Source organism: Epinephelus fuscoguttatus, linkage group LG8 (genome assembly GCF_011397635.1).
Source record: "Epinephelus fuscoguttatus linkage group LG8, E.fuscoguttatus.final_Chr_v1".
Taxonomy (NCBI): domain Eukaryota; kingdom Metazoa; phylum Chordata; class Actinopteri; order Perciformes; family Serranidae; genus Epinephelus; species Epinephelus fuscoguttatus.
Genome location: NC_064759.1, coordinates 2,419,086 through 2,430,128, shown reverse-complemented (window position 1 = coordinate 2,430,128; position 11,043 = coordinate 2,419,086). Strand labels below are relative to the sequence as shown.

At 43.3% G+C, this 11,043-nt stretch overlaps 1 protein-coding gene across 1 annotated transcript in view; it reads left to right on the top strand.

Moving 5' to 3' along the window:
- The first annotated feature begins 264 nt into the window (after positions 1–264).
- cmtm6 (CKLF-like MARVEL transmembrane domain containing 6) overlaps positions 265–11,043 on the top strand; it is a 29,241-nt gene continuing 18,462 nt past the window's right edge. The window contains exons 1-2 of the mRNA XM_049583414.1: positions 265–392; positions 3,301–3,421. Of these exons, the coding sequence (XP_049439371.1) occupies positions 3,308–3,421 (114 nt within the window). The 5' untranslated portion in view covers positions 265–392; positions 3,301–3,307. The remainder of the gene's footprint in view (positions 393–3,300; positions 3,422–11,043) is intronic.

Below are 11,043 nucleotides of genomic sequence, written 5' to 3'. Positions count from 1 at the left end.
ATTGATATTGGTTATCAGCCAAATGAGTTGTTAGATATTGACATACTGGATATCTGCAAAAATAAAATATTGTGCATATGTGCATTCTTGTTTATTTATGCAAATTTGTTGATAAAACATGAAATCAAATAATATATGCTCAATCTTCTTCGATAAAATGAAAACAAACCACAAAAAAGTGGTGTAAACCTCCCTGATCCCGAGTTACCAAAAACACTTTTAATGTGAAAGTCGTAACCGGAAGTTACATGTCTTCCGTTTGGCTTGAAAAAATAAAAAACGCGGAAGTTTGGTTGAAGTTCGTTGACCAGCTGAGAAACAAAGCGACGAGTTGAAGTTAAACGTCGCAGTTGGAAACTTTGTATTTGTGTCAGCAGGAAGAGACCCGAGCGGTGAGTCTGATCCCGAAACATTAAAGTTTTATAATCTTTATACCGTAAAACTACTTCCTGTTTCAGCGGCTCAGTCTGGCAGATTTTAGGCCACGGTTAAAGGTGATGCCAAAACTCCGCTCGCCAGACTGCAGCTAGAATTCAGTCAGTTTAGTTTGTAGCGTCGCTTCTACAGAAAAGCGAGACTAACTCGGATTAAAACGGTTTTTATATTTAATGAAAGATCTGTTCTTCACTCCGGCGTCAGTCACACACTCCTGACACAGTTAATCTGAATACAGTCACGTCTTTAAACCTTTATACGCTCCTCGTTGTGTTTTCCATCAAACTAAGTTACACAGCGGCTGACGGCGGAAAGTGTTTCTGTGACATATTAAAGGTGAGATATCACTAAAATAAACTGCGACATGGTTATTAAAGTTTAGCCGAACACACAGACACACATCTCTGCTCACGTTAAGGTCATGAGCCGTGTACTGTGACGTCTCTGTTTTTGTGTCGAAGCACATAAATATTAAATTAGTGAACTTTTAAAGCAGGTTTGTTACCGCCATAAGTGACTACATGAGTTTCAGGGTCCATCTGGTGGAAAATGACCTCGTGGCTCTCCGTCTGTTTTATAGCAAAATAAATGACTCTTATCAGTGTTTACATTAGAGCCTACACCTGAACTCTGTACCTGCCTGACGGTGCTTTCACTTTCACTCTCAGAGAATATAAGACCAATGTAACAAGGACTTAAAACACAAAGTGTACATTAGAAATTAGGAAGCCTTTATGTTGTCATTGTGTTATGGAGGATATAACACACAATGGCAGCCCCATGGTTGGTGCAGAAGAGTTGAAAAGAAAAACAAAGACACATTGCATACAATATTAAAATATTAAACATCACACATAACATCACAGACGGAGCTGTAAAGTGCCAGAATCAGCAACCTGCCTGGACCACAGTAGTTATTGCTCAACTCCCTGCAGCTGCTGTCATGTAGAAATAAACTCTAGTGAGCGTGATGTTGTGAGAGTGCGCTAGGTGTTCATTCTGTATGTTGACTGAAACTGTGAGTGGCCTCAGACACTTTCAGGAACCTCAAACTTTCCAACAAACATTTCCAAGATGAACTTCCCTCTCTGACATGTTGGGCTCTGCTTCAGCTTCATGTTCATCAGCTGTGTGGGATGTGACAGCAGGGCAACTCAACGAAGTGCTCATCACGACATAACAAGAAAATCAAGTTATGAAACTGGTGTTTTCATGTCAAGACTAGAATCAAAGTAGAACACAGATCATCGCACTGGTCTTCACTTGGGTTATTTTACATGTGTTTTTTATTCTGACACATATAATTAGAAATATTCTAATTAATATCATGACATTGATTTTAAAGACATCAGTCAGCCCCAGCTGTGAGCTGTCAAGTCACAATCAGAGCTGCTCAGTGGCACTGGAAGAGTATGAATACCACACTGTAAAAATACTCTGTTACAGTAAAAGTCCTGCATTGAAAATGTTCCTTCAGTAAAATAAAGTCAGTTAATCAGGACAATGTTTAAATGTCCTCTGTGAGTGTTCTACTGTTACATCTGACCTCATTAAATGATTCTGACTCATGTGTTAATGTAAAAATAAGATTTTACTGCTGCAGTCGAGGTGCAGCTCATGTTGAACTGATGATTATATTCATGATGGATTAATCTGCTGATTATTTTCTCCATTAATCAACTGATTGTTTGGTTTATGAAAATATGAGGAAAGTTTGTCACAACGATCCAGAGCTCAAAGTGACACCTTCACAATGTTTGTTTAACCTCAACATTATCACCAACACATTATTAGTTATTAACATTATTCAGAGGAAAAGTTTGTGAAGTTGAAACCATGAAAAGTTTTTACTGGCCAGAGGGAGGTTACCGTCACGTCTAGCAGGAAGACGAGTTTCCTCTTTGCTTCCATCTCCGAGTCGGAAGCACGCTGCAGAATGAAAGGCTGGTTCTTGGCCTTTGCTCGTGCCGTAGGAGCCTTATCGCCTTCATTCTTAAAAACTGATAGCTTCGGGTGTTGATGCCTGGTTCTCACTGGCTCTGACCCTCTGCTAATTCACCCATTTGGCGATTTCTGTAAGGACCTTATTGTGCCTCCACCTGTGCAACCTTCTCCCAGTGCTGTGGCACGTCCAGAAACAGTGACAGTAGCCTGCACAAAGTTGTGACGCCACCGGCAGCTGACCCACAGCGTCACTGTTCCTTATCCACTGTGAGGGCCCAAGGACAGAGCGATGTCGTGTGCTGTGAAGCCTCTGAGGCAGTTTGTGATTTTTGATATTGGGCTTTATAAATAAAATTGAGTTGAATTAAATTGAAGTGAACTACTCCACGCCACACAAGTTTAATAAGGACAGTGTTTCGATCGTGCTTGGAAGTTGGATTGACATGTTGTCAAGTAGGATCGAAACTCCGTCCTTATCAAACTTGTATGGCAGTAAGTGTGCAGGCCTACTTTTTCCACACTGGTGCTTTGTGGCCAACAGGCAAGTTCTGAATTGATATCGGGATGGAAAAATGGTATCAGAACATGTGTAAAAATATGAAGTTGCACGGTAACTAAAGCTGTCAGATAGATGTGGCGAAGCAGAAGTGAAAAGTGGCATGAAAAGAAAACACTCAAGTATCTCAAACTTGTACTTGGTCTCTCCCCGCTTCTCTTCACACACACCTGGTGATATTTTGTTCTTTTCTGAGCAGCTAAATGAGACGTCTCAGGTTGAGTTCAGTTTGGAGGACAGTGTCTGCTCTGTGGAGGAAACTGATGTTCCATCTTCTTCTCATATAAATGAACCAAAGCATGTTTGTGTGTCAGTTTCTCCTCAGTGTGACGCTGTGAGTTTATAACTGTATTTTCTCTGTTCAGCTCCATCATGGCCGAAAGTGTTTACGCCCCAACGACAGCTCCGAACCCCAAATCCTCCTGGTTCACCGTCCCATCAGAGAATCTGGATAAAATCCGCTTCATCATCAAAATCTTCGAAGTGGTGAGTTCAAAGACTTGTGACTGATCTGGATCTGAAAGTCTGACTCATGAAAAACTCACATTAAGATTTCAGAGTGATATTCATCTCTCGTGAGCATTAATGACTGTTTGCTGCTGCTGTTTGAGTCGGTGATGGTATCCGTGACAACCAGGGAAACCTCAGGGAGGGAAATGATGCAACAGCTGGTTTTATTGGTGTCCCCTTTTCACCAGTAGAGAACAGAGAGGTGGTGGGAAACACTTTGTTCTCTTTGTGCACTTTGTGAACAGATCTGATAGAAACAGGTCAGATTGGTTCTCTGTGGTTCAGCCCATCTGTGTTTATGCACATATATGTTCTTTACATGACCCATAACATACACACACATCTTCACCTGGTTTATACACAAAACACAGACTGTGAGCTCAAACAGACTGGTGTCAGACCAGTCGGACCAGAAACCCAGTCACCAGAAAACATGTTGAATGTTTCTGCAGAGTAAGGATGTGTAACCATTTTACATTATAATGTGGCGGATACGTTGAAACTTTATATTTCAACAACGCTGTGGTCGGCAGCAGGGTTGGCGGTGGCGGCATGGCCTGGTTTGAGTCCTCCTGTGTGGAGTCTGCATGTTCTCCCTGTGTCAGCGTGGGTTTCCTCCAGGTGCTCCAGCTTCCTCCCACAGCCCAAAGACATGCAGGTTAATTGGTGACTCTAAACTGTCCGTAGGTGATCTGCGACCCCCAACAGGATAAGCAGTTACGGAAAAAGAATGAATGAATGAATTTGGTTAATGTGTGGTTAGATTTAGGCACAAAAAACACTCAGTTAAGGTTAGGGAAAGATCAGATTTTGGTGTAAAATACCTGCAATAACCGCTGGAGAAGCAGGGATGTCTCGGTAAAAACAGCTGCTTTTCATGCCACTATCCCAGCAGGAAAAACAGGTCACTAAAAAGCTGCTGGAAACACAGCAGTGAGTCGCCAAATCACAATGGTGTTGCTGTTTGATGGTCTTGAACAGAAGTCTGCAGCTTGGCAGATGTCTTAACTAGGCGTCACACCATCCACCATCCTCTCCATGATGACCGTCAGCTCATCACTACGTCACTGTAGAAACGTTGATATGATGCATATAAAGCATACAAAAGTAACGTATCTGTGATGCAAACATTTCCCTCAGGCGACTGGGCTGAAACCAGAGTCAGCTCTGCAGGTTGACTTCTATTAGAGAGAACTTGGACTCATTCAAAGTGACTCCCTCCCCTCAGGCTGCTCATGGCAGGAAAACTGCTCTCACAGTTTGTGGTTTGTTAACAGGAAACAGCAAATATATTTTATATCAGTGTGTTAGTCACCGCTGAATGTTCCTGATAAAACTTCCTTAAAGCTGCAAAACTCCTCCAGAAAACAAAAGTTTTTCTCGAGCTGAGCTAAGATGAGATGTGCAAAGAAAAGAAAACATGAAATAAACCTTTATTGATTCCCAGAGGAAAATTAGGTTGCTAGTGCAGCACAAAGTAAGAAATAGTTCCGATACATAGAGAAAGAAAAAGAATAAATAAAAAGAGGTCTATGAAAGAAACTAAAATATGAATACAATAAAAAACGACTGAACAAGAACACATCACTGACTTGAAGGTCAACTCTTAGCCTGGTTGTCCTCAGCTCCTTTTCACACACACAGTACCCCAGAATTTAATCTCAGCCCAGGAATATACTGTATAATGAGACTGGTTTAATCTGTTGCCTTGTTTCACATTGGCAACTTTTAGCCCAGGGGATAAACCTGCTCCCGAGCAGGTCTAGTAAACCTGCCCCTGGATTTAAAGGCATTTTCCCACTCGCTCTCTGCTTGTACACACCAGCTCCTGTAGCAGCTCGACTCCTCTCCTCAGCATGGATGTGTAAAGAGAACTCGTAGCTGTTGATTAGTCTGGTGTGTGATAATGAACAGATGAGGAGAGACTGGTTGTTGAGGTTAGAGGAAGCTAAATGACCCACAGTCCAGTCATTATTAAGACAGTGACCAAAAAGATGTTTACTGGTGAGTCACAGCTCTGGAGATCAGCTCAAGTTTAATTAGCGACTGTCCACACATGATTTTAAGCTGACACAGAGGTGGAGGAAGTTCAGATCTGTCAGTGAAAGTAGTAATAACTTGACATGGTCATTTATTGATGAGCTGCAGTGCAACGTGTCCGGTGTGTGCTCGGGGCGGCACTTGACGCGACTTGATTGTGTCAGTGTGAACGTTGTCTTAGCTTCAGGCTAACAGCTCCCTTATCCCTGGTACTAAGAGCGGTGTGCAAACTCTGATGGTAACATGATTTACATGGTGAGGTGACCGTAGTTGTGATGAGTAGCAGCAGTAAATGAGGAAATGGTGCTACTGTGAGGACTATTTTCAGAGGCGGACTAATTGACATTTGGTTCTCTAGTGAGTATACAGTGACAGAGTTTAGTGACAGGTCTTGAAGGATAACTGCAAATCACACAGAATTACAGTTGAAATAAAACTCGTCTTTACATTTTTCTTTTCTTTAACAAACATCCCTCTCCACCTCCCACCTGTCCCCTCAAACCGCATCCTGAAAGTCCATGAAGATACAGGTTAAATGACACTGGTTCTGTTAAAAGAGCACAGTAGAAAAAAGCAAAAAGGTAAATAAAAGGAAGGAACAGAAGAAGAGGGAGAAGGTCTTTTAAATGACGAGTGTGACGAGTGTTGTGCAATTACATAATATTCCTCTCCTGTTCAGGAGGCTGCTAATACTAACTATCAAGCATCACCATTTCTTGTGCAAGCTGTGTTCAGAGCCCCTGAGAGTGAATTTACCTTCTCAGGTTTGAGAGAAAACACCAGGTCTGTAAGCAGACAGAGTATGATGACTTCCATCATAGCAAAATTCTACGACAAGCTAATAGAGACGCACACGTCACTGCATCAGCCTGTCCGGCAGGCAGAGTTGTGACGTCGTCCTTTGGAGCCCTGAACGATGCTATCAATGTGCGGGGCTACAAATCATTTTTTAAAAATTCAGACAAGGTTCCAGAAACGTTGGCCCAGACGCTCTTTAGTTTGGGACAAAGACAGAACATATATGAGCAGCGTCTGCTCTGCAGGTCTTGCCTTACTGAAGTGGATACAGTGCAGGACCTTGAATTGTGTCAGCCCGAGGCGTGCACAGGATGGTGACTAATGTGTCCTCGTAATAGCTGCAGCCCAGAAATCTTATCTAAGTTTTGATCCCAGTTCAGATAGTTTTGTTTTAAAGAGAGTGTGTGTGTCCAGTGACATGAGATGATTATATACTTGTGAAATAAGAATCTCCAGACATTTGTCCCGAGGTAATTCAGAGGGTGCATGCAGAGAAGATGAGAACTGAGCTTCAACTCATGGATGTGTTTTAAAGATACTGGAGCTCAGTGGCACAGAGGGAGAATATATAATATATCAGGCAGAAGATACACTATACTGCAGCATATGTGCAACAGTTTGCAGCAGTGTATGTGTGTGTGTGCAGAAGTGTGTGTGACCCCTCCGTGACTGGACCTTCCTCATCCAGCAGCTCTTCAGGAAGCTGCATATTGGGAAGTGAAAGTGCTGCAGACTCGACCGTTTGGATGCAGAGAGCTGTCGTTAGCAGATCTCGGAGCAGCTGTCGCAACAGTTAACAGAGGAGACGGGGGCTGCATCCGGCCGGCACGCTGCTCATCTCAGTGAGTGTTGGACCAAAAGAGGATGTGCAGGGAGGGAGGACAGTCTGTGAGAAACCTCCCTGCATGAGGCCGCCAAATTACAAGCTGTCTAAGGACAGACACAGTCATATCCGCTGATTGTAGATCTGTACTGAAGCTGTTGGTCACGTCTCTGGCATCGTCAGCACTTCCCGAGGTGCTTTCACAATAAAGGCCTGTCACCTGTTGATGAGTTTTTTGTGAAACACTGACAAGAAGTGTTGATTCGGTGTCGACTCACTGCAGCGAACAAACGGGATTCCCTCTGCAGTTACTGTGGTGATTACTATCAGGTGGATGCAAATAAAAAGTTTTATCGATCTTGGATAAAACACATTTTTATCAGTCAAATAATTTTATCTGTCACATGCACATCAGTAACAGTGGAGCAGTCTTTGTTCTCAGGCTCCTCCTTCAACAATAAAACTAAAAAGTGCATGAAAATAAAAATTGACGCCATGAAACTTAAAATAGTGCAGAATTTAAAATGCAGAAATAAAATCTAATATAAATGTATAAACAGGCAGTAGAAGTAGTATATTTTTTATTTCAGCATATTTTTGTAATATTAACATTCAAAAACATGCAGAGGAATTTGCGGTTGTGTCGTCTGCTCCTGTGAAGCCCTCACTGCTGATCATAAAGCGTTCAGCCGTGAAGTTTCAGGCTCAGATAACATGTTGATCAGCTGCTCTCCTCTGGTTGGTCAGGAGGACGACTTTCACAGAGATTTTAGTGAAGATGTCAAACTGAAACTGGTTCCTGATGGTGCAGCTTGTCTCATGATCAGTTTAGTTGGTAGATAAACAAAAAACACACTCATGAAAGCTGTGGGAGGCAGCTTTACTTTGGCATCATTTGGCAACACTCCCATAATAAACTTTGACCGTGTTGTGATTCCTCTGCTCCTCCTCTCGGCTCTGTTTTTAGGCTGTAGAAAATTTGGCAGCAGACTCTGGTCAATCACAGGTCATTTCAGAGGAGGGAGTTCCTATTGGCTGTTCTACAGATGCAGATGAGCGTGCACCGGGCTTTGACCCGGAAGTCCAATAGCATTAAATGTGTAAGAGAAGAAGAAGCCGGTAACAACATGGAGAAATCTACATCCAGAGCCGTGACTTTTTGGACGGACCAAATGTACAGAGCTGTAAAGTTGTCCACCATGGTAGCAGTTAGCTGCTAGCTAACCGTAGCTAACTTGTTTGTCCATTGTTTGGTCTGTGACGTAATAGGTCAACAGGAAAAAGGTCCAATACTAACAAGCTGAAAGGGGGCATATCTCCACCTATCGTAGAGGAGTCGCACATACTTGGCTCAATAAATGGATTCCCCTCCTGTGCTTGTATACTGGGACAAGGACAGTAGGCCAGTTAGATGTCCTCGTCCAGCTGGGACTGCAGCTCCACTTCACTGGGACTGGAAACGTACAAAGTGTGTCCTCTGCCTCACTCCGCACCGCTACTCCAAAGACAGACCCGCAGCCCCGACTCCCCGCTGGATCAGCAAACTTTCTGTTGCTGCCATTGCACAGGTGTGACCTTATGTTGCACTGTTGCTGGTCACCAGCCCGCTGTGACACCCAGCGCTGGGGTTTTTATTGGCTTATTTCAAGCTGCTATAGCCGCCGACTAATGGTCCATCTCCTGAGCTGCTGCCTGCTTCCAGTCCACAGCAGCGGGGAGCGAGACGGGGAGACCGTCGGGTGGCTAGCAGCTAATTTTTGTGTCATTTGTAGTCTGATGAACAGAGAGAGTGGAGCAGGGAGGGGCTGAGTGGATGAGCTGTGACTCTACAATGAAATAAGATTAAATAATTCAGTGTATGTGAAACACGCGGTCACTGTATGACGTGTGCACATGCCTGTGGTCATCCAGTGGGAGGGGCTTAGCGCAGAGAGGGGAGAGCTGCAGAGGAGGCAATGTTTTCAGATTCTGACACTTTTTTTGCCTTTTCCAGATTTTTGCCTCCCCCAGGTTTAACTGTATAGCATCAAATATTTCAACACCTACAGACCAGATGTTCAAGTTTCAAATCAAAACTGAGCTTGTTAAAGTTTAATCCAGCGTCTCCTTTGAGACGTCTGTTCAACCATCACTCACACACACAAAGAAACACAATGAATCATAATGCCTCACTGCATATTTCTGCTCTGTTATTGTTGTGATTTGTTGACGTCGTCAGGTTTTTTCAGACGTCATGGAAACACAAACATTTTTTAACCTTGTAGTTTCTCAACCAAGAAAGTGTGGTTGAAGATGTAACTTGTGAGATCGGCTCCGTCCTGAGAACAGGCTTCACATCTGATGCAACTTATGCTGAAATAGTAAAAAGCAGTGTTTCTCAGAGTTTAGCAGCCAAACACCACAACGCCATGTTCCCCACAACTCCACTGAGTCTTTATAAAGTCTGTTAACAAGACTTGTTGGGTAATAAAACGTCTCAGTGTTGATGCACCAAAAACAGCGTGTGTGACGAGAATCAAGTCCTTAATCACGATACCTCTAACTTTATATTGTAAGATATTTATTAATTAAAACAGTGTATTGATGAAGTAACAAACATATCAGTTGCTGGACAATCCAGTAGAATAAATATTTCAGACCCATCAAAGAAGTGAGTGCGTGTTAAGCTGTGTGGGAAGGGATCTCAAATCTGCATTGCATTCCCTCCCCAGGTGACTTCACACCCATTCACACCTGGTCCCATCTAACCCTAACGACACACAAGATGGCCGGGTGGGTCAATGACACATATGTGACCTCAACGACTCTGTAAGGGTTCACACCCACACTGAGCTTAAAGCCTGTGACTCTGCAGCAGTCTGTTAAGGCCCTGACACACCAAGCCGACGGTCGGCTGTCGACTAAAGTCACGCCGTCAGTGCTTCCGGAGGGAAGCACAGCCATTTAGCCTCCGCTAGTCTCTGAGCTAGCCCTGGCTCTCCGTTTGGATCCAAACAGAGAGCCGGAGCTAGCTGAGCGGCTAGCGGAGTGTTAGACAGCAGTCCCCCTCCCCGCAGTAATGCTCCAGTAGACTGGAGTTTTAAATTGGAGAGATGTCCTCTCACAAAACCAGCGCGGTTTGGCAGGGACAATGTTTCAAATACCTAACAACAAATTGTGCAAAATTTTGACTGTTTTCTGAGTGTTTTCCCTTTTTAGACTAGTCGACTAGTCTTAATTAAAAATTTTGTTTAGTCGACAGAAACATCCCTAATGGAGGAAGAGAGGCTTTCCACCGTAAGGCTCTGAGATAACATTGTCTCTTCTCTTCTGATACGACAGTCTCAGGCTTTCGTTTGATATTTAGTGAACGCGCAAATCTGATGCAGCTGGCATAATTCTGAGTCAGTAGTAATAAAAGTTTATTTCATGTTGATAGAAAAACGTCCCAGCCAACCCTGCTCTCCCCTACATGTACTTGAGAGTCAGTCACTTTATGTTTCAGCTGTGTTTTATGGAAGAGTAATATTAAATAAATCACTTGACAACAGCAGAGTCAGAGATTCATCTTCTAAGTCTTCTTAACAGGAACATGTTGAGGCCTTCATGCAGCCAGGTGTTAATGAGCTGCAGCAGCACCACGCTGAAATCTATTAGAGAGGCATTTAACACATGTCTGTTAATCACGATGCTTCAGGACAGAAACTGTGCTGTTGTTAATGTTCAGGAAGTGAAGATAAACATCATGACTTCAGCTCAGTTGGGAATCAAACCCTGAGCCAGGGCGGTGCTGGTGCTTTGCTCCGCAGCTCCAGTTTGTTTAGCAGCAGCGGTTTCTGTCTGTGTTTGAGACTCGGCAGATGTCAGAGCGTCTTATTTTAGCTCTGTGGTTCAGGGTTTGTCTCAGTTTGTTTGAAGGGAACACAAAGACTTTTTATAACCTGACATTCAGCTGAAA